The sequence below is a fragment of the Mustelus asterias genome, unplaced genomic scaffold (genome assembly GCF_964213995.1).
Source record: "Mustelus asterias unplaced genomic scaffold, sMusAst1.hap1.1 HAP1_SCAFFOLD_253, whole genome shotgun sequence".
Taxonomy (NCBI): domain Eukaryota; kingdom Metazoa; phylum Chordata; class Chondrichthyes; order Carcharhiniformes; family Triakidae; genus Mustelus; species Mustelus asterias.
In genome coordinates this window covers 234,110-258,401 of record NW_027590220.1, presented here as the reverse complement: position 1 = coordinate 258,401, position 24,292 = coordinate 234,110, and the positions used below count along the sequence as shown (strand labels likewise).

At 50.1% G+C, this 24,292-nt stretch overlaps 1 protein-coding gene across 2 annotated transcripts in view; it reads left to right on the top strand.

Annotated features, from left to right (window-relative positions):
* The first annotated feature begins 246 nt into the window (after positions 1–246).
* Positions 247–24,292, top strand: part of LOC144485956 (alanine aminotransferase 2-like) — a 72,784-nt gene continuing 48,738 nt past the window's right edge. Inside the window, exons 1-6 of one of the 2 annotated variants that reach the window (XM_078204028.1) lie at positions 247–329; positions 4,854–4,962; positions 9,586–9,719; positions 10,755–10,998; positions 15,035–15,114; positions 23,494–23,630. In XM_078204028.1, coding sequence (XP_078060154.1) covers positions 297–329; positions 4,854–4,962; positions 9,586–9,719; positions 10,755–10,998; positions 15,035–15,114; positions 23,494–23,630 — 737 coding nt within the window. In that variant the 5' untranslated portion in view covers positions 247–296. Of the gene's footprint in view, positions 330–4,410; positions 4,963–9,585; positions 9,720–10,754; positions 10,999–15,034; positions 15,115–23,493; positions 23,631–24,292 lie in introns of those variants that run through there. The other variant, XM_078204027.1, reaches the window with a different exon arrangement.

The following is a 24,292-nucleotide window of genomic DNA, read 5'->3' as shown; positions in this document are numbered from 1 at the left end:
CCCACGGGGCGGAGGGAGTTGGGCCTCAGATTCCCCAATATGTAAGGACAATCGCAGTCTCTGGGACAGGGAGCCACAGGGTGTGGCACTAACGGATAACTCTTTCAAAGAGGCTAGCACAGCCACAGTGGGCCAAATGGCTCCTTGTGTACTGTGTTGCTGTGTGGTTCTCTGTGGGAAATGTCTGCACGTTGCTCTCCTTGTTGTTGCTGTTATTCTCATCACCTTATTTCTGTTGAACAGGGAGTGAAGAACCTTTCCCGGAGATAGTTCTTCACTCTGGAGACGTCCAGGCTATGGGGCAGAAACCCGTCACCTTCCTCCGTCAGGTAACAGCCGGCAGGGTTATAACCCCTGGCCTCACAGCGCCAGGGACCTGGGTTCGATTCCTGGGTCAGGTCACTGTCTGTGTGGAGTGTGCACATTCTCCCCGTGTCTGCGTGGGTTTCCTCCGGGTGCTCCGGTTTCCTCCCACAGTCCGAAAGACGTGCTGGTTAGGTGATTGGCCATGCTAAATTCTCCCTCAGTGTCCCCGAACAGGCGCCGGAGTGTGGCGACTGGGGGATTTTCACAGTAACTTCATTGCAGTGTTAATGTAAGCCTACTTGTGACACTAATAAATAAACTTTAAACTTCATTTTATATTGATGACTTGGATGATGGGGCTGAAGGGAGGGTTGTTAAATTTGGTGATGACACAAAGATAGGTCGGAAAGTAAGTTGTTGAAAGTACATGAGGAGTTTGCAAAGGGACACGGGGGGGGTGGGGTAAGATCTGGTTTTACAATCATAACTCTGTACCTGGAGTTATTGAGTTCAGGAGTGTCCCTCAGTGAGTTTCCCATACTGCCCGCCAGAGGGAGCTAGACACAAGGACAGGGAATCGACCCCACTGAATCTAAGGGCCCGATTTTACATTTCCATTCCAAGTGCCGAATCTGGGCGTAATGCAGATCCGACTTAGAGATCTGCTTTCAGGCGCCCCCATACGCTCTCAGCCATCTCCAGTCCCATTCACGCTGTGGGCGGGGCTCTGAACTGCGCATGTGCAGTTGGAAAAAAATTGGAAAAAGCACACCCGTGTCAGATGCTCCCGAGCCACAGAAAGCGGAGAAAGCAGCCTGGGAGCAAGCGGTGGGAGCGAGGGTGTATCTCGGGGGGGGGGGGGGGGATGGGGGTTGGGGAGGAGGGAGGCGGGTAAGATGTATCTCAGGGGGGGGGGGCAGATGGATCACGGGGGGTGCAGATGGATCCCTGGTGGGGGGGAGGCAGGGGGGGTCCACTGCCACTCTGCGGGTGATTGGTAGGGGGGGAGGGGGCAGGGGTGGCGATCGGTCTGGGTAGTGGGGGGTGGATAAGGGGGGCAGTGATGCGTGTGGGTAGTGGGGGAGGGGTGGATAAGGGACACACACACACATCACTGCCCCCTTATCCACCCCCCCACTACCCAGACCAATTGCCACCTCTGCCCCCCACCTCCCCACCAATCGCCCGCAGAGTGGCAGCGGACCCCCTGCCCCCCACCAGAGATCCATCTGCCCCCCAATCAGAGATCCATCTGCCACCCCCCCAGATACAACTTACCCGCCTTCCTCCTCCCCCCCCCCCCCCCCCCGCAAGACAACGAACTGGCCTCACTTCCCTCCCCCCACAACAACGATCTGGCCTCACACCCCTCCCCCCCCCAACAACGAACTTGCCTCACTCCCCCCCACCAGAGAATGGTCTGGCCTCACTCCCCTCCAGAAGAACATCTGACCCGCCTCCTCCTCCCTCCCCACCACCAGACAACGACCGGCCCTCCCACCTCCCCCCTCCCCAGCCAGAGATACATCTGACCTGCCGCCTCCTCCTCCCCCCCAACCAGAGAATGATCTGACCCGCCTCCCTCCTCCCCCCACCACTGATCTGAGTCAGTGAACGCTCCAGAGGCTGGAGCACCCGGCTCAGACTTTTATTCAGCAGGTCCCTAAAAGCGTGGTTCCGGGTCGGTAAATGTGGTGGTAAAGGGGGAAATGCTGATTGAGTTGGGCGGGCAGTTCATTAATTCAATTTAAATGCATGCAAATGCATTTAAATCGTCGTTGCGCCTGATTTGGGCGCAGAACGGATCCCCGCCATTCGCGGGTCTTGGTAAAGTGGCGATCTGCGCGGACACGGGTGCAGATCGCGATAAAGGCCTCACACCCGACTTTACCACGACTCACACTGTCCCACTCACACTGTCCCACTCACACTGTCCGACTGACACTGTCCGACTGACACTGTCCCACTCACACTGTCCCACTCACACTGTCCCACTCACACTGTCCGACTGACACTGTCCCACTCACACTGTCCCACTCACACTGTCCCACTCACACTGTCCCACTCACACTGTCCCACTCACACTGTCCCACTCACACCGCCCGAGGCCCATGGGGCCACCTAGTGATGATTCCCTGTGGCCATTCAAACATCGCTCCCCCCTCAAGTCCTGTGGGTGTTGAGGCAGTGCCATCGTTACCCAATGGCAGCACGGGGAGCAGTGCAGCTCATACCATATCTGTCCAATCATTTGGAATGTGCATCGACCATAATCAGGAACATTGAGCCCATAAAAAGCCCAGCAAAGTCCACATGGACTTGCACCCAGGGTCTCCCAGGCCACTCCCATGGGTGGAGGGAGGCCGAGGGAGGCAGTTTTTGATTCTCTTGGTCTGACTCACACTGTCTGACTGAGTCGGTAATGTCTGCGTCAAGGCTGGGCCCCGAAACAGAGCTCCCGGCTCACATTTCCAACTCAAAATCCTATGGTAAAATTCCATAAGTATCGGACTTTGTCCTGGGTGAGGGGAAGTGTGCGGGAACCCCAGGGAAATGATGCCATCCTCAACATGGGCGGCACGGTAGCACAGTGGTTAGCACTGCTGCTTCACAGCTCCAGGGTCCTGGGTTCGATTCCCGGCTCGGGTCACTGTCTGTGTGGAGTTTGCACATTCTCCTCGTGTCTGCGTGGGTTTCCTCCGGGTGCTCCGGTTTCCTCCCACAGCCCAAAGATGTGCGGGTCAGGTTGATTGGCCAGGTTAAAAATTGCCCCTTCGAGTCCTGGGATGCGTAGGTTAGAGGGATTAGCGGGTAAAATATGTGGGGGTAGGGCCTGGGTGGGATTGTGGTCGGTGCAGACTCGATGGGCCGAATGGCCTCCTTCTGCACTGTAGGGTTTCTATGATTCATTTCTATGATCCACCTCGACTTTCTTTGCCCAGGAATGATTCATTCACCTGTTCTCTGAATCCCCCGGAGAGGATGATGTTTTTGAATTTAGACAGGACTGGGTCATTTTGTGTCCAGGCCATGGTTTGCTGCACAGACACTGGCCAGGTGTCCAAAAAACTGAGGGTCATCACAACCTCTCCCGCCAACGCCAGACGGCTCAGTGCATCGCCGCGAGCGGTCCGGGTCCCGGGCAGTGCTCTGGGAGGCATTTATAAACCACCAGTAACAAGGCCCAGTGCTGTATCCAGGTGGAGACGATTGGGGCATTGCCTTGTCTTCTTCATTGCATTTATTATTGTCTCATGTATTAACATACAGTGAAAAGTATTGTTTCTTGCGCGCGGTATACAGACAAAGCATGCTGTTCATAGAGAAGGAAAGGAGAGAGTGCAGAATGTAGTGTTACAGTCATAGCTAGGGTGTAGAGAAAAATCAACTTAATGCAAGGTAGGTCCATTCAAAAGTCTGACAGCAGCAGGGAAGAAGCTGTTCTTGAGTCGGTCGGTGCGTGACCTCAGACTTTTGTATCTTTTTCCCAAAGGAAGAAGGTGGAAGAGAGAATGCCCGGGGCGCGCGGGGTCCTTAGTTATGCTGGCTGCTTTGCCAAGGCAGCGGGAAGTGTAGACAGAGTCAATGGACGGGAGGCTGGTTTGCGTGATGGATTGGGCTGCATTCACGACCCTTTGTAGTTTCTTGCGGTCTTGGGCAGAGCAGGAGCCTTACCAAGCTGTGATACAACCAGAAAGAATGCTTTCTATGGGGCATCTGTAAAAGTTGGTGAGAGTCGTAGCTGACATGCCAAATTTCCTTAGTCTTCTGAGAAAGTTGGTGGGGCTTTCTTAACTATCGTGTCGGCATGGGGGGACCAGAACAGGTTGGTGGTGATCTGGGCACCCAAAAACCTGAAGCTCTCGACCATTTCTACTTCGTCCCCTTGATGTAGACAGGGGCATGTTCTCCTTTACGCTTCCTGCAGTCGATGACAATCTCCTTCGTTTTGTTGACGTTGAGGGAGAGATTATTGTTGCCGCACCAGTTCACCAGATTCTCTATCTCATTCCTGTACTCTGTCTCGTCATTGTTTGAGATCCGACCCACTACGGTGGTGTCGTCAGCAAACTTGAAAATTGAATTGGAGGGGAATTTGGCCACACAGTCATAGGTGTATAAGGAGTATAGTAGGGGGCTGAGAACACAGTCTAGTGGGGCACCGGTGTTGAGGATGATCGTGGAGGAGGTGTTGTTGCCTATCCTTACTGATTGTGGTCTGTGAGTTAGGAAGACTTTGCAGACTATAAGCTTATGATCAATAGGGCTTCTAAACTTGACCAATAACACATGCCCTGGATTGAAAGGGTCGAGGGCTTCAGGTTTCTAGGTGTCCAGATCACCGACAACCTGTCCTGCTCCCCCCATGCCGACGCTGTAGTTACGAAACCCAACAACGCCTCTACTTTCTCAAGAGGCTCAGGAAATTGGGCATGTCAGCTACGACTCTCACCAACGTTTCCAGACACTGCCAGACCTGCTGCGTTTTTCCAGCATTTCCTGTTATTTGTCCAAACTCAGCATTCCATTGCTTTTCCTTATTTCAGGTACTTGCCATCTGTGCCTACAGCAAACTCTTCAATCATCACACACTGCCACAAGATGCCAAAGAGAGAGCGAGAGAAATCCTAGACAACTGTGAAGGGAAAAGCATCGGTAAGTACCTCCAGAGGCCACACACGTGGGAGGGAGTTACATAGGGAGCGGGGGAGGGAGTTACGGGACGGGGCAGGGAGGGAGTTACGGGACGGAGCAGGGAAGGGAGTTACGTAGGGAGCAGGGGAGGGAGTTACGTAGGGAGCAGGGGAGGGAGTTACGTAGAGAGCAGGGGAGGGAGTTACACGATGGAGCAGGAGAGGGAATTACGTAGGGAGCAGGGGAGGGAGTTACATAGGGAGCAGGGGAGGGAGTTACGTAGGGAGCAGGAGAGGAAGTTACGTAGAGAGCAGGGGAGGGAGTTACAGGACGGAGCAGGGGAGGGAATTACGTAGGGAGCAGGGGAGGGAGTTACATAGGAAGCAGGAGAGAGAGTTACGGGACGGAGAGGGGAGGGAGTTACATAGGGAGCGGGGGAGCGGAGTTACGGGACGGAGAAGGGGAAGGAGTTACGTAGGGAGCAGAGGAGGGAGTTACATAGGGAGTGGGGGAGGGAGTTACGGGACAGAGAAGGGGAGGGAGTTACGGGATGGAGAAGGGGAGGAGTTACGGGATGGAGAAGGGGAGGGAGTTACGGGGTGGAGAAGGGGAAGGAGTTACGGGACAGAAAGGGGAGGGAGTTACATAGGGAGCGGGGGAGGGAGTTACGGGACGGAGAAGGGGAGGGAGTTACGGGACGGAGAAGGGGAGGGAGTTCCGGGTGGAGAAGGGGAAGGAGTTACGGGACGGAGAGGGGAGGGATATACATAGGGAGCGGGGGAGGGAGTTACGGGACGGAGAGGGGAGGGAGTTACATAGGGAGTGGAGGAGGGAGTTACGGGATGGAGAGGGGAGGGAATTACGGGACGGAGAGGGGAGGGAGTTACATAGGGAGCGGGGGAGGGAGTTATGGGACGGAGTGGGGAGGGAGTTACACAGGAAGCGGGGGAGGGAGTTACGGGACGGAGAGGGGAGAGAGTTACATAGGGAGTGGGGGAGGGAGTTACGGGATGGAAAAGGGGAGGGAGTTACATAGGGAGTGGGGGAGGGAACAAAGAACAAAGAACAATACAGCACAGGAACAGGCCCTTCGGCCCTCCAAGCCCGCGCCGCTCCCCGGTCCAGGATTGAATCCTGAATCCAGGATCCCCGCCCAATTTTCCAGCCTATCTACATACCAATATCCTATCCACCGAGCTGTCCCTCACAGCTACGATGCTTTGTTCATTACAACCTATTAACTTACCCCCACCCCCCCATTCCAGACCATGTGATCTCCAGGGAGAGGCGAAAACCCAGAGTGAAAAACCCCAGGGCCAATATGGGGAAAAAAAATCTGGGAAATTCCTCTCCGACCCCCTGAGGCGATCGAAACGAGTCCAGGAGATCACAATGGCCCCGATCGGAAAATGCTTCCCAACCCTAGTCATTTCCACTTCCACGAACACCATATGAATTCCCTGCCCCCGAGACAGGTTCCCAACTATCCGCAGTCTCGCTCTGTACTGGCACCAGCAAGATGATCATAGAATGAAGCCTTGAAACGAGAAACAAGGAACAATTAGCTCGCGCCGCTCCCTGGTCCAGACTAGACCACTCTTTTGTATCCCTCCATTCCCACTCCGTTCATATAGCTGTCTAGATAAGTCTTAAACGTTCCCAGTGTGTCCGCCTCCACCACCTTGCCCGGCAACACATTCCAGGCCCCCACGACCCTCTGTGTGAAATATGTCCTTCTGATATCTGTGTTAAACCTCCCCCCCTTCACCTTGAACCTATGACCCCTCGTGAACGTCACCACCGACCGAGGGAGTTATGGGATGGAGAGGGGAGGGAGTTACTGGATGGGCCAAGGAAAGCTTCAGGTGTGTGTGAATATTTCCTGAGGCTGTGAAGTCTTCTCCAGTTGGACAGTTGTACAAGATGAAGGAACTCATTTGTCCTTAAGCCGGTACAGAGAGCATTGTGGTTATTATTGGACCAGAAATCCAGAGGGCAGGACTGATGGTTCCAGAGACAAGCATTCAAATCTCACCATGGCAACTAGTAGATCTTCAATTCAATTCACTAATAAATCTGGAATTTTAAACTAGTCTCCAGAATGATGACCATGAAACCATTGCCGATTGTCAGAAAAACCCATCTGATTCACTAATGTCCTTTCGGGAAGGAAATCTGCCATTCTTACCCGGCCTGGCCTACATGTGACTCCAGAGCCACAGCAATGTGGGTGAGTTTGACACAGCTGAGTGAGACATTCAGTCACATTCAGGAAGGCGACCCAGATTCCCCAGGGGAATTGTCCCCGACACCCTGTGAATTCTGATGAACAGACCATGGGATGTGACTGTTCCAGAAACACAGTTAGCCATCTTTCTGTGTCCCAGCAGAGTCAAGCTGACAAAACATAATCTCAGGGGAAAATACTCTGGAAAATTCTGCTCCAATCTTCCCAGGTGATAGAACACAGTCCACAAGAACACACGGACGTCGTGTTCTCTGTAAATCGATACGTCATCCCTGCCCAGGTCAGGAACTGGTCTAACTCCTCAATGGGGACAGAGTCAGCACCCACCATACCCACTGACAGCACCTGCCCGAGCCTCACTGCTCTCTGTGTACAGACCCAGCAACATCCTGTCCATTGCAACTCTTACACTCAATCCTCACTGTCCACAACCATGGGAGTTAGGAACTGAATTGGACTCGCAGTGTAAATACTGTGACCACCAGAGCAGGTTAGAGGCTGGGAATCCTGCAGCGAGTAACTCACCTCCTGACTCCCCAAATCCTGTCCACCATCTACAAGGCACAAGTCAGCAGTGTGATGGAATACTCCCCACTTCCCTGGATGGGTGCAGCTCCAACATTCCAGAAGCTCGACACCATCCAGGACAAAGCAGCCCCGCTTGATCAGCACCCCATCCACAAACACCCTCTCCCTCCACCACCGACGCACAGTGACAGCCGTGTGTACCGTCTACAAGATGCACCGCAGCAACTCACCAAGGCTCCTTAGGCAGCACCTCCCAAACCCACGGCCACTTCCATCTAGAAGGACAAGAGCAGCAGATACCTGGGAACACCCCCACCTGGAGATTCCCCTCCGAGTCACCTGATGAAGGAGCAGCGCTCCGAAAGCTCGTGCTGCCAAGTAAACCTGTTGGACTTTAACCCGGTGTTGTGAGACTTCTTACTGTGCCCCACCCCAGTCCAACACCGGCAGCCCCACATCACACCCTGACTTGGAAATATATCGGCCGTTCCTTCACTGTCGCTGAGTCAAAATCCTGGAACTCCCTCCCTAACAGCACTGTGGCTGTACCTACACCTCAGGGACTGCAACAGCTCAAGAAGGCAGCTCACCAGCACCTTCTGAAGGGGCAATTAGGGATGGGGCAGTGAAGGCAGCTCCAGAGATAGCCAGGTCCCATTAATGGATAAAATGAGGAAGTAAGCTGGTGTTTCCTGCTCCAATCTGCAGCAACCTCTGGATGGAGATTCTAGTCAGTCCTCTCCTAACTTTGTAAACTCTCTGTTAGGTCATCTCGTGTTGCTGTACAGTAAACAGGCTGGAGGCACTGGCTCTGACTAGCTCAGACCCTCAATCATTCTTTTAACTGTCCCTCTGGGACATTTGCAAAGGTCTCCCAGCTGCTGAGATCAGAGCTTCCCAGGTTCAGAAACAGAAAACGCTGCAAACACTCAGCAGGACGGGTAGCATCTGCGGAGAGAGAATAGAGACAACGTTTCGAGTCTGGATGATTCCTCTTTGAAATGTTGGCTCTATTCTCTCTCCGCAGACGCTGCCAGACCTGCTGAGCTTCCTCAGCGCTGCCTGTTGTTATTTCTGCAGTACCTGCAGTATTTTATTTTATTCTGGAGACGTCTGACCGACATGATTCAGCGCAATGCTCTGTTTCAACTTACACTGAACACATCGATCCAACCCAACCCCTGTTCACCTTTACTACAATGGCCGTACAGAGCTCGGTGCAATGCAATACTCAGATCTTTCCCTTATTCCTGGTAAAAATGAAATATATTCTGTGTTGCTGCCACTTACGTTGATTGGTTATGTGCTGTTTGCTATTGTTTTCATTCATTCCACTATCTCATCTAAACCTTTTTGCAAAATATTGCTCATCTTAACCTCGGCACTAACTCTTCACGAATCTGACCAGATTCCCATCAGTGCAATCCAGTGAAGATTAGAGGCTTCCTTTCGCTGTCACAGCGCCAGGGACCCGCATTCAATTCCAGCCTCGGGTCAGTGTCTGTGTGTGGAGTCTGCACATTCTCCCCGTGTCTGCGTGGGTTTCCTCCCAGTGCTCCGGTTTCCTCCCACAATCCAAAGATGTGCGGGTTAGATGGATTGGTCATGGTAAATGTGTGGGGTAAAGGGATAGGGCCCGGGTAAGATACTCTCTCAGAATTGGTGCAAGCTCGATGGGCTGAATGGCCTCTCTCTGCACTGTAGGGATTCTATGATCTATGAGAGTTCATTACTGATGTGTCTCCTGGCTGGATAACTGCAATGTTTTTATCTGTGAACTGTGAGATTAACTTTAAATTCCCACTGAGAGAATCCGAGGAAAGTGGCAGGAAATCACTCCTGGATTTGAGAATGTTTGTGTGTTTCAGGCTCCTACACGAAACCAGCAGGAATAAATTGTGTTCGGAATCATGTAGCCAGATACATAGAGAAACGGGATGGGGGGATCACTGCAGATCCGAAGAACATCTACCTCATCAGTGGAACAAACATGAGCTTGACAGTAAGTATTGTTAAAGGGTTTAATCCCAGCTATCCTGGACAGTAACTCACCCCCCCATCGTCAGCTGCTTCATCAGTGACCTTCCCTCCATCATACGGTCAGAGATGGGGATGTTCGCCGATGATTGCACAATGTTCAGCACCATTCACAACTCCTCAGATACTGAAGCAGTCCATGTGGAAATGCAGCAAGATCTGGACAATATCCAGGCTCGGGCTGACAAGTGGCAAATAACATTCACGCCACACAAATGCCAGGCAATGACCATCACCAATAAGAGACACTCTAACCACCGCTCCTTGACATTCAATGGTGTCACCGTCACTGAATCCCCCACTGTCAACATCCCTGGGGTTACCATTGACCAGAAACTCAACTGGACTCACCACATAAACACAGTGGCTACCAGAGCAGGTTAGAGGCTGGGAATCCTGCGGCGAGTAACTCACCACCTGACTCCCCAAATCCTGTCCACCATCTACAAGGCACAAGTCAGGAGTGTGATGGAATACTCCCCACTTGCCTGGATGGGTGCAGCTCCAATAACACTCAAGAAGCTCGACACCATCCAGGACAAAGCAGCCCCGCTTGATTGGCACCACATCTACAAACACCCACTCCCTCCACCACCAACGCACAGTGACAGCCGTGTGTACCATCTACAAGATGCACTGCAGCAACTCACCCATACAGCCTCGTTCGATGCTTTGTTTAGTAAACCATCCTTCCTCGGAGCTGTAGTTGATTCTTTAGCAATAATGTTACACCCCCACCTTATCCTGCCTGAAAACCCTCTACCCAGGGGTGTGAAGCTGCCATTCTGCTGCTCCTTCTCCAGATTTGTGTTATATTGATGATATCAATCTGCTGTGTGTCTATCTGTGCCCCTCAGATCATCAGCGTTATTTACTCTGCCCCATCTATGTACATGAAGACCTTGATGATCAGCCATGATCGGAATGAATGCTGGAGCAGACTCAAAGGGCTGAATGGCCTCCTCCTGCTTCTAGTTTCTCTGTTTCTTTGTTTCCACAGCTGATCTTCAGGTTGCTGATTGACTGCAGAAACCCGGCAAAGACGGGGATCATGGTCCCGGTTCCAAATTCCCCCCTGATTTCGGAGTCTGTTTCCCTGATGCATGGGGCAGTGATCCACTATTTCCTGGATGAGGAGCAAGTGTGGAGTTTAGATGTTGTGGAACTCCAGAGATCCCTGACTGAGGGCCGCAGACACTGTGTCCCCAAAGCTCTCTGTATTGTAAATCCCGGGAGCCCAACAGGTATGTGTGCAAGTATGTGTATACGTGTGTACATGTATGTACTCACCTACTTCAGGAAAAACCACAATGATACAGCCCAGGACAAGACCATTCAGCCCATCATACTGACCTAAAGCTTTCCCTCCTAGCTCTGTCATTTCCCATTCACAGAATCACAGATAATTACAGTGCAGAAGAGGCCCTTTGGCCCATCGAGTCTGCACCGATGCATGAAAGGCCCTGACCTCCCACCTAACCCCACTTGCCAGCACTTGGCCCATAGCCCTGAATGTTATGACGTGCCAAGTGCTCATCCAGGTACTTTTTAAAGGATGTGGGGCACCCCGCCCCCACCACCCTCCCAGGCAGCGCATTCCAGACCCTCGCCACCCTCTGGGTAAAAAAGGTTTTCCTCAAATCCCCCCTCAACCTCCCACCCCTCACTTTCAACTTGTGTTCCCCTCGTAACTGACCCTTCAACTCAGGGGAACAGCTGCTCCCTCTCCACCCTGTCCATGCCCCTCATCATCTTGAACACCTCAATCAGGTATTTATCTAATTCCATTTGGAAAAATATTGCAATAATTCAGTCAAACACCAGCTTCCTGTCACCAACACCCATCATTGTGCATCAAAGGTAAAGGCTGCTCCTGTGGGGGCAGTGAGGCAGTCTTCACCGTGGGAGCTGCAACAGCAGCCTGGGACTCACAGGACTAAAACAACTCACTGCCTGCTTACCATTGGGCGAGTCTCTGCTTGTTCATATTCCACATAGCCCACAGGGAGATGTGTTGATGATCCTCTGTGTCCTTCGTGTTAGCTGATCGAGAACTCAGTGACAGATTTTCCAGAGGTTCCCCTGGCCATGTTGAAGTGTTATCACTTCACTATTAACAACAAAGAACAAAGAACAAAGAACAATACAGCACAGGAACAGGCCCTTCGGCCCTCCAAGCCCGCGCCGCTCCCCGGTCCAGGATTGAATCCTGAATCCAGGATCCCCGCCCAATTTTCCAGCCTATCTACATACCAATATCCTATCCACCGAGCTGTCCCTCACAGCTACGATGCTTTGTTCATTACAACCTATTAACGTACCCCCACCTCCCCATTCCAGACCATGTGATCTCCAGGGAGAGGCGAAAACCCAGAGTGAAAAACCCCAGGGCCAATATGGGGAAAAAAAAAAATCTGGGAAATTCCTCTCCGACCCCCTGAGGCGATCGAAACGAGTCCAGGAGATCACAATGGCCCTGATCACAAAATGCTTCCCAACCCTAGTCATTTCCACTTCCACGAACACCATATGAATTCCCTGCCCCCGAGACAGGTTCCCAACTATCCGCAGTCTCACTCTGTACTGGCACCAGCAAGATGATCATAGAATTACAGAGGGCTTCAGGTTGGAGCAGTTTTTCACCAAGTCTACTAGCTTATTAAAAGTCTTTGAGTCAGGGTCATCTGGTTAGAACATAGAACATAGAACATAACAGTGCAGTACAGGCCCTTCGGCCCTCGATGTTGCGCCAACCAGTGAAACCAATCTAAAGCCTCTCTAACCTACACGATTCCAATATCATCCACATGTTTATCCAATAACCATTTGAATGCTCTTAATGTTGACGGATCCACTACTGGTGCAGGCAGGGCATTCCACGCCCTTACTACTCTCTGAGCAAAGAACCTACCTCTAACATCTGTCCTATATCTCTCACCCCTCAATTTAAAGCTATGTCCCCTAGTGTTAGCTATCACCATCCGAGGAAAAAGGCTTTCTCTGTCCACCCTATCTAATCCTCTGATCATCTTGTATGCCTCTATTAAGTCACCTCTTAACCTTCTTCTCTCTAACGAAAACAACCTCAAGCCCCTCAGCCTTTCCTCATACGATTTTCTCACCATACCAGGCAACATCCTGGTAAATCTCCTCTGAACTTCATTCTATGATCATCTTGCTGGTGCCAGTACAGAGTGAGACTGCGGATAGTTGGGAACCTGTCTCGGGGGCAGGGAATTCATATGGTGTTCGTGGAAGTGGAAATGACTAGGGTTGGGAAGCATTTTCCGATCGGGGCCATTGTGATCTCCTGGACTCGTTTCGATCGCCTCAGGGGGTCGGAGAGGAATTTCCCAGATTTTTTTTTTTCCCCATATTGGCCCTGGGGTTTTTCACTCTGGGTTTTCGCCTCTCCCTGGAGATCACATGGTCTGGAATGGGGAGGTGGGGGTACGTTAATAGGTTGTAATGAACAAAGCATCGTAGCTGTGAGGGACAGCTCGGTGGATAGGATATTGGTATGTAGATAGGCTGGAAAATTGGGCGGGGATCCTGGATTCAGGATTCAATCCTGGACCGGGGAGCGGCGCGGGCTTGGAGGGCCGAAGGGCCTGTTCCTGTGCTGTATTGTTCTTTGTTCTTTGTTCTTTGAACCCTTTCCGACACTTCCACATCCTTCCTATAATGCGGCGACCAGAATTGTATGCAATACTCCAAGTGCGGCCGCACCAGAGTTTTGTACAGTTGCAACATGACCTCCTGGCTCCGAAACTCAATCCCTCTACCAATAAAAGCTAACACACCATACGCCTTCTTAACAACCCTATCAACCTGGGTGCCAACTTTCAGGGATCTATGCACATTGGCACCCAGATCCCTCTGTTCATCCACACTACCAAGTATCTTACCATTAGCCCAGTACTCTGTATTCCTGTTACTCCTTCCAAAGTGAATCACCTCACACTTTTCCGCATTGAACTCCATTTGCCACCTCTCAGCCCAGCTCTGCAGCTTATCTATGTCCCTCTGTAACCTGCCACTTCCCTCCGCACTGTCTACAACTCCACCGACTTTAGTGCCATCTGCAAATTTACTAACCCATCCTTCTACTCCCTCATCCAGGTCATTAATACAAATGACAAACAGCAGTGACCCCAAAACAGATCCTTGCAGTACACCACTAGTAACTGAACTCCAGGATGAATATTTCCCATCAACCACCACCCTCTGTTTTCTTCCAGCGAGCCAGGTCAGGCTTTTTAGCCGCACTGGAAGTCGGATCCCTGCATTGCTGACAGTAATGTCACACTTTGTTTCTCGCCTCCTTCAATGTTATTTGCACGGTGTAGTAACACATAACTCATTGGGCCCACTCTTCCGCATTGGTGTCACAGGGCGCAAGTTTCTCAAAAGGAGGCATAATGGCTTTTTCTGACTGAAAAGGAATTTTGGTTCCTGGAGGTTGCCCAGAGGGAGAGATAGAGAAAAAAAATCCTCATCGCCAAATTCAGCCAAACGCCAGTTTCCCTCCCCAACACCCTTTATAATGCAGCAAAGGAAAAGGCCACGCCCGCAGCTTACAGTCTGCAGAATTCACTGCGGGACCTGCAACAAACATCTGGGTAGAATAACAGATTTAAAACTCCCAATGCCTGCTTCCCATTGAACGAGCCTCCACTTACACAATAAGGAAGCTCGGACTCCACAAAGTGCACGGGGAGATCTATCAATGACCCCCTGTGGCCTTCGTGACCTCACAACAATGCTTATTGAATCTGCTTCCACCGCCCGTGAGGGCAGCGCCTTCCGGATCACAACAACTCGCTGTGTGAAAACATCCTCCTCGTCTCCCCCAAACAGTGAGGGGCGATCGGACTGATCAAAGTCTTCAAGATACTAACAGGAAAAGACTGGGTAGATAAATATAAACTATTTCCACTGGTTGGAGGGTCTAGAACTCGGCGGCATTGACCAATAATTCGGGCCAGAGCGTTCAGGCGATATTTCGGGAAAAACTTCTCCACACATCGGGTGGGAGAGGTTTGGAACTTTCTCCAACAAACAACAGTTGATGCTGGATCAGTTGCTATCTTAAAATCTGAGGTGAATAAATTGTGTTGAGCAAAAGGTATCAAAGGATATAGGGTTAGGCCACATATCAGCGGCGACCTCGCTGAGTGGCAGAACAGCCTCGATGGGCTGAATGGCCCACTCCTGTTCCCTGAATCCTCTGGTTGTGTTTGACAATTGCCCTAAGTTTCTTTCCTCTGGTTCTGATAGGCCACGTGCTGAGCAGGAGCTGCATTGAAAGTGTCATCCGATTCGCTGCTGAAGAAAGGCTTTTCTTATTGGTTGATGAGGTAAGCAGGTTAATGATTGGCTGATTGCTGTGTTTGCTCATTACTCAGGAGTGGATCTCATTATAACTCAGTCACAGCACTCCCCCCCCGGGGCAGAGTGGTAATGCACTGGACTTGTAATCGAGAGACCCTGGACATCACTCTGGGGGACATGGGTTCAAATCCCACGGCAGCTGGTGGAATTTAAATTCAATTAATAAATCTGGAATATAAAGTTGGGTGGGAGGGTGAGCTGTGAGGAGGATGTAGAGATGCTTCAGCGTGATTTGGACAGGCTGAGTGTGTGGGTATCTGCATGGCAGATGCAGCATAATGTGGATAAATGTGAGGTTATCCACTTTGGTAGAAATAATAGGAAGACAGATTATTACTTGAATGGGTGTAAATTGAGAGAGGCGGATACTCAGCGAGACCTTGGAGTCCTCGTGCATCAGTCGCTGAAAGTAAGCGCGCAGGTACAGCAGGCAGTAAAGAAGGCAAATGGTATGTTGGCCTTCATAGCGAGGGCATTGGTGAGGCCACACCTGGAGTATTGTGTGAAGTTTTGGTATCCTTATCTGAGTAAAGGATGTCCTTGCTATAGAGGGAATACAGCGAAGGTTTACCAGGCTGATTCCTGGGATGGCAGGTCTGTCATATGAGGAGAGATTAAGTTGGTTAGGATTATATTCACTGGAGTTCAGAAGAGTGAGAAGGGATCTCATAGAAACTTATAAAATTCCAACAGGGTTAGACAGAGTCGATTCAGAAAGAATGTTCCCAATGGTGGGGGAGTCCAGAACTAGGGGTCATAGTTTGAGGATAAGGGGTAAACCTTTCAGAACTGAGATGAGGAGAAATTTCTTCACCCAGAGGGTGGTGAATGTGTGGAATTCACTCCCACAGAAAGTAGTTGAGGCCAAAACGTTGTCTGATTTCAAGAAGAAATTAGATTTCGCTCTTGGTGCTCAAGGGATCAGAGGATATGGGGGGAAGGGGGGACCAGGATATTGAATTTGATGATCAGCCATGATCAAGATGAATGGTGGAGCAGGCTCGAAGGGCCGAATGGCCTCCTCCTGCTTCTAGTTTCTATGTTTACAAAGCTAATTTCAATTACAGTGACTGTGAAACTATAATTGATTGGCGTAAAAATCCATCTGGTTCACTAATGTCACTTCAGGGAAGGAAATCTGCTGTCCTTACCCGGTCTGGCCTACATGTGACTCCAGAGTCCCAGCAATGTGGGTGACTCTCAACTGTCCTCTGATCTTATAGAGGTCTATAAAATAATGAGGGGCATAGACAAGGTAGATAGTCAATATCTTTTCCCAAAGGTAGGGGAGTCTAAAACGAGAGGGCATAGGTTTAAGGTGAGAGGGGAGAGATACAAAAGTGTCCAGAGGGGCAATGTTTTCACACAGAGGGTGGTGAGTGTCTGGAACAAGCTGCCAGAGTATTTAGACAGTTACATGGGTATAGAACATAGAACATAGAACATAGAACAGTACAGCACAGAACAGGCCCTTCGGCCCACGATGTTGTGCCGACCTTCATCTGAAACCAAGATCAAGCTATCCCACTCCCTATCATCCTGGTGTGCTCCATGTGCCTATCCAATAACCGCTTAAATGATCCTAAAGTGTCTGACTCCACTATCACTGCAGGCAGTCCATTCCACACCCCAACCACTCTCTGCGTGAAGAACCTACCGGTGATATCCGTCCTGTATCTCCCACCATGAACCCTATACTTATGCCCCCTTGTAATAGCTCCATCCACCCGAGGAAATAGTCTTTGAACGTTCACTCGATCTATCCCCTTCATCATTTTATAAACCTCTATTAAGTCTCCCCTCAATCTCCTCCGCTCCAGAGAGAACAGCCCCAGCTCCCTCAACCTTTCCTCATAAGACCGACACTCCAAACCAGGCAGCATCCTGGTAAATCTCCTCTGCACTCTTTCCAGCGCTTCCACATCCTTCTTATAGTGAGGTGACCAGAACTGCACGCAATGTTCCAAATGCGGTCTCACCAAGGTCCTGTACAGTTGCAGCATAACCCCACGGCTCTTAAACTCCAACCCCCTGTTAATAAAAGCTAACACACTATATGCCTTCTTCACAGCTCTATCCACTTGAGTGGCAACCTTTAGAGATCTGTGGATATGGACCCCAAGATCTCTCTGTTCCTCCACAGTCTTCAGAACCCTACCTTTGACCCTGTAATCCACATTTAAATTTGTCCTACCAAAATGAATCACCTCACATTTATCAGGGTTAAACTCCATTTGCCATTTTTCAGCCCAGCTTTGCATCCTATCTATGTCTCTTTGCAGCCTACAACACCCCTCCACCTCATCCACTACTCCACCAATCTTGGTGTCATCAGCAAATTTACTGATCCACCCTTCAGCCCCCTCCTCTAAGTCATTAATAAAAATCACAAAGAGCAGAGGACCAAGCACCGATCCCTGCGGCACTCCGCTAGCAACCTGCCTCCAGTCCGAAAATTTTCCATCCACCACCACCCTCTGTCTTCGATCAGATAGCCAGTTACCTATCCAATCGGCCAACTTTCCCTCTATCCCACACCTCCTCACTTTCATCATAAGCCGACCATGGGGGACCTTATCAAACGCCTTACTAAAATCCATGTATATGACATCAATCGCCCTACCTTCATCAACACACTTAGTTACCTCCTCAAAAAATTCTATCAAATTTGTGAGGCACGATTTGCCCTTCACAAATCCGTGCTGACTATCCCGGATTAATCCGCATCTTTCTAAATGGTCGTAAATCCCATCCCTAAGGACCTTTTCCATCAATTTACCAACCACCGAAGTCAGACTAACCGGTCTATAATTACCAGGGTCATTTCTATTCCCTTTCTTAAACAGAGGAACAACATTTGCCACTCTCCAGTCCTCTGGCACCATCCCCGTGGACAGTGAGGACCCAAAGATCAAAGCCAAAGGCTCTGCAATCTCATCCCACGCCTCCCAAAGAATCCTAGGATACATTTCATCAGGCCCAGGGGACTTATCGACCTTCAGTTTATTCAAAACTGCCAGTACATCCTCCCTCCGAACATCTATTTCCTCCAGCCTATTAGCCTGTAACACCTTCTCTTCCTCAAAAACATGGCCCCTCTCCTTGGTGAACACTGAAGAAAAGTATTCATTCATCACCTCGCCTATCTCTACTGATTCCATACACAAGTTCCCACCACTGTCCTTGACCGGCCCTAACCTCACCCTGGTCATTCTTTTATTCCTCACATAAGAGTAAAAAGCCTTGGGGTTTTCCTTGATCTGACCCGCCAAGGACTTCTCATGTCCCCTCCTAGCTCTCCTCAGCCCCTTTTTCAGCTCATTCCTTGCTAACTTGTAACCCTCAATCGAGCCATCTGAACCTTGTTTCCTCATCCCTACATAAGCTTCCCTCTTCCTTTTCACAAGACATTCCACCTCTTTTGTGAACCACGGTTCCCTCACTCGGCCATTTCCTCCCTGCCTGACAGGGACATACCTATCAAGGACACCCAGTATTTGTTCCTTGAAAAAGTTCCACTTTTCATCAGTGCCTTTCCCTGACAGTTTCTGTTCCCATCTTATGCCCCCTAATTCTTGCCTAATCGCATCATAATTACCTCTCCCCCAATTGTAAGCCTTGCCCTGCCGTCCGGCCCTATCCCTCTCCATTGCAATAACAAAAGACACCGAATTGTGGGTATGATGGGTATAGAGGGATATGGGCCAAATGCGGGCAATTGGGATTAGCTTAGGGGTTAAAAAAAAGGGCGGCATGGACAAGTTGGGCCGAAGGGCCTGTTTCCATGCTGTAAACCTCTATGACTTTATGGCTATGACTCTAAATGGCCGTGAGAGATACTCAGTTGTACCAAACCGCAACCGTAAAGTTACAAAGGAATAAAGTCGGAGGGTTTGGGCGAGAGAGTGGCTGGGTGGGCGGGTGGTATCCCCATTAAAAAGTACAAGCAGGCTCGTCCCATTCTATTTGTGGTCACTGATGCACGGTTGCCAGTGTCCTTAACTTTGTCTTTATTCTGCATTCTGATCCTGTTTGATTCTTGGTTCTGTCTGCCTTCCGACTCTGCTTACTGCTGCCTCATATCAGCTCCCTCCACTCTGAACTCCGTCTGAGTTTCCCATCCCCCTGTCAATCCAGTCTAAACCCCCCCCCCCCCCCCCCCCCCACCTCGCCCCCGCACCCAGCCAGAGATTCAGGAAATTAAGTATGCCCAAAAGAAATGGGCAGTAAAACCTCCTGTTGGGCATTGAGTTTCTTTTTGGGAGAATCCCGGCCAACATTAGTGAACCAGATGGGTTTTGTGACAATTGATGACGGTATGATGGTCATCATTACTGAAGGCAGCTTTCAATCCCAGATTTAGAACATAGAAACATAGAAAAACTACAGCACAAACAGGCCCTTCGTCCCCACAAGTTGTGCCGAACACATCGCTACCTTCTAGACCTACCTATAACCCTCCATCCTATTAAGCTCCATGTACTCATCCAGGAGTCTCTTAAAAGACTCTATTGAGTTTGTCTCCACCACCTCTGACGGCAGCCGATTCCACTCGCCCACCACCCTCTGTGTGAAAAACTTACCCCTAACATCTGTGTGCATTTGGAGAGTAATGAATTGATAGGTGATAGTCAGCATGGTTTTGTGGCAGGTAGGTCGTGCCTTACTAACCTTATTGAGTTTTTTGAGAAAGTGACCAAGGAGGTGGATGGGGGCAAGGCAGTGGACGTGGTATATATGGATTTTAGTAAGGCGTTTGATAAGGTTCACCATGGTAGGCTTCTGCAGAAAATGCAGATGTATGGGATTGGGGGTGATCTAGGAAATTGGATCAGGAATTGGCTAGCGGATAGGAAACAGAGGGTGGTGGTTGATAGTAAATATTCATCATGGAGTGCGGTTACAAGTGGTGTACCTCAGGGATCTGTTTTGGGGCCACTGCTGTTTGTAATATTTATTAATGATCTGGATGAGGGTATAGTTGGGTGGATTAGCAAATTTGCTGATGACACCAAAGTCGGTGGTGTGGTAGACAGTGAGGAAGGGTGTCGTAGTTTGCAGGAAGACTTAGACAGGTTGCAAAGTTGGGCCGAGAGGTGGCGGATGGAGTTTAATGCGGAGAAGTGTGAGGTAATTCACTTTGGTAGGAATAACAGATGTGTTGAGTATAGGGCTAACGGGAGGACTTTGAATAGTGTGGAGGAGCAGAGGGATCTAGGTGTATGTGTGCATAGATCCCTGAAAGTTGGGAATCAAGTAGATAAGGTTGTTAAGAAGGCATATGGTGTCTTGGCGTTTATTGGTAGGGGGATTGAATTTAGGAGTCGTAGCGTTATGTTGCAACTGTACACAACTCTGGTGCGGCCGCACTTGGAGTACTGTGTGCAGTTCTGGTCCCCACATTACAGGAAGGATGTGGAGGCTTTGGAGAGGGTGCAGAGGAGGTTTACCAGGATGTTGCCTGGTATGGAGGGGAGATCCTATGAGGAGAGGCTGAGGGATCTGGGATTGTTTTCGCTGGAAAGGCGGCGGCTAAGAGGGGATCTTATTGAAACATATAAGATGATTAGAGGTTTAGATAGGGTGGATAGTGATAGCCTTTTTCCTCTGATGGAGAAATCCAGCACGAGGGGGCATGGCTTTAAATTGAGGGGGGGTAGTTATAGAACCGATGTCAGGGGTAGGTTCTTTACCCAGAGGGTGGTGAGGGATTGGAATGCCCTGCCAGCATCAGTAGTAAATGCGCCTAGTTTGGGGGCGTTTAAGAGATCCGTAGATAGGTTCATGGACGAAAAGAAATTGGTTTAGGTTGGAGGGTCACAGTTTTTTTTTAACTGGTCGGTGCAACATCGTGGGCCGAAGGGCCTGTTCTGCGCTGTAATGTTCTATGTTCTATGTTCTATGTTCTATCTCCCCTGTACCTACCCCCCTGCACCTTAAACCTGTGTCCTCTCGTAGCAGCCATTTCCACCCTGGGAAAAAGCCTCTGAGAGTCCACCCGATCTAGGCCTCTCAACATCTTATATACCTCTATTAGGTCTCCTCTCATCCTTCGTCTCTCCAAGGAGAAAAGACCGAGCTCCCTCAACCTATCCTCATAAGGCATGCCACTCAGTCCAGGCAACATCCTTGTAAATCTCCTCTGCACGCTTTCAATCTTTTCCACATCCTTCCTATAGTGAGGCGACCAGAACTGAACACAGTACTCCAAGTGGGGTCTGACGAGGGTCTTATATAGCTGCATCATTATCCCCGGACTCCTAAACTCAATCCCTCGATTGATAAAGGCCAGCACACCATACGCCTTCTTAACCACCTCCTCCACCTGCGGGGCCGATTTTAGAGTCCTATGGACCCGGACCCCAAGGTCCTTCTGATCCTCTACAGTACTAAGAGTCTTTCCCTTTATATTGTACTCCTTCATCCCATTTGACCTACGAAAATGGGCCACTACGCATTTATCTGGGTTGAAGTCCATCTGCCACTTGTCCGCCCAGTCTTGCATCCTATCTATGTCCCATTAACTGAATTTAAATTTCACCAGCTGCCGAGGTGGGATTTGAACCCATGTCCTCCAGACCATTATCCTGGGCCCTCGGGATTACTAGTCCAGTGGCAATACCACTGGATCCCAAGCCAGATGTTGAAGTACAAAACTAGATGCAAATCCATTTCTTGACAGTTGGATTATTTACAGAATACAGCATCACCAGTCCAAAGCTGCGCGGCTTAGGTTGATTGGCCATGGTAAATTGACCCTTAGTTCCAGGGGGATTAGTGGGGTAAATATGTGGGGTTACAGGGGATAGGGCCTGGGTGGGATTATGGTCGGTGCAGACTCGATGGGCCGAATGGCCTTCTGCACTGTCGGGATTCTATGATTCAATGCTTGTCTCCAAACCAACAACCCAGTTCCCAACACTCTCTCTTTCCAAATGCTCTCAGTACTCTAAATAATGTCTTTCACCAATCTCCCAACAGAACGGACATACATCGTCAAGGTTATCATTAACATCGTAACCACTAAGAACAAAGAATAAAGAAAGTTACAGCACGGCCCCTCCAAGCCTGCACCGTCTATGCTGCCCGACTGAACTAAAACCCCTTCCCCTTCCAGGGACCATATCCCTCTATTCCCATCCTATTCATGTAAGGGCCTTGGTGAGGCCACACCGAGAGTATTGTGTGCAGTTTTGGTCTCCTTTTCTGAGGAAGGATGTTCTTGCTCTCGAGGGAGTGCAGCAAAGGTTTACCAGGCTGATTCGGGGATGGCGGGATTGATGTATGGGGAGAGATTGACTGGGTTAGGATTGTTTTCGCTGGAGTTCAGACAAATAACAAGAACAAAGAACAATACAGCACAGGAACAGGCCCTTCGGCCCTACAAGCCCGCGCCGCTCCCTGGTCCAAACTAGACCATTCTTTTGTATCCCTCCATTCCCACTCCGTTCATGTGGCTATCTAGATAAGTCTTAAACGTTCCCAGTGGGTCCGCCTCCACCACCTTGCCCGGCAGCGCATTCCAGGCCCCCACCACCCTCTGTGTAAAATACGTCCTTCTGATATCCATGTTAAACCTCCCCCGCCTCACCTTGAACCTATGACCCCTCGTGAACGTCACCACCGACCTGGGAAAAAGCTTCCCACCGTTCACCCTATCTATGCCTTTCATAAATTTTATACACCTCTATTAGGTCACCCCTCATCCTCCGTCTTTCCAGTGAGATGAGGGGGGGATCTCATAGTGACTTATAAAATTCTAACAGGACTAGACAGGGTAGATGCAGGGAGGATATTCCCGATGGTGGGGAGTCCAGAACCAGGGGTCACAGTCTGAGGATTCAGGGTAGACCATTTAGGACGGAGGTGAGGAGACATTTCTTCACCCAGAGAGTGGTGAGCCTGTAGAATTCATTACCACAGGAAGTAGTTGATGCCAAAACATTGAATGTATTCAAGAGGCGGCTGGATATAGCACTTGGGGCGAATGGGATCAAAGGTTATGGGGAGAAAGCAGGATTAGGCTATTGAGTTGGATGATCAGCCATGATCGTAATGAATGGTGGAACAGGCTCGAAGGGCCGAATGGCCTCCTCCTGCTCCTATCTTCTATGTTTCTATGTCCAGACGACCCTTAAAAGTCACGCCCGTATCCTCTTCCACCGCCTCCCCCGGCAGCGGGTTCCAGGCACCCACCACTCTCTGTGTAAAAAACTTGCCCCTCGCACCTTAAACCTGTGCCCCCTAGTAATTGATTCTTCCAACCTGGGAAAAAGCTTCTGACTATCCACTGAATCGTATTATTCCTTGTAACTGGTGTTTAATTTGTATTTCTGTTTACTCAGGCCTATCAGATGAATGTATACGACGAGAGTTCCCAGTTCCACTCATTCAAGAAGGTCCTGTTTGAAATGGGTCCCAAATATTCCAGCACTGTGGAACTGGTTACCTTATTCTCCATTTCCAAAGGACTCGTTGCGGAGTAAGTCTGACTAATTGGTTTTTCCCAAGATAACAATGAATAAGGATGTTGATAATGATGGTACTTACTGAGAGAGACACGGTGGGGGGGAGGGGGGGGGGGGGGGCGGGGTGTGGGGGGGAGATGGGCAGGATTTTCCAGTCTCACTTGCCCCAAGACCGGAAAATTCCGCCCAAGGTTAACGGACATTTGCAAGGTCTATGCCCCGCCTGCTATCGTTCCTTTGGCAGGCGGAACGGGAAAATTGGTGCAGCAACAATAATCTCTCCCTCAATGTTAACATAATGAAGGAGATTGTCATCGACTTCATGCCCCGGACATGCCCCTGTCCACATAATGGGGACAAAGTCGAAATGGTCAAAAGCTTCAAGTTTTTAGGTGTCCAGATCACCAACAACCTGTCCTGGTCCCCCCATGCCGACACTATAGTTAAGAAAGCCCACCAACGCCTCTACTTTCTCAGAAGGCTAAGGAAATTTGGCATGTCAGCTACAACTCTCACCAACATTTACAGATGCACCATGGAAAGCATTCTTTCTGGTTGTATCACAGCTTGGTATGGCTCCTGCTCTGCCCAAGACTGCAAGGAACTACAAAAGGTCATGAATGTAGTCCAATCCATCACGCAAACTAGCCTCCCATCCATTGACTCTGTCTACACT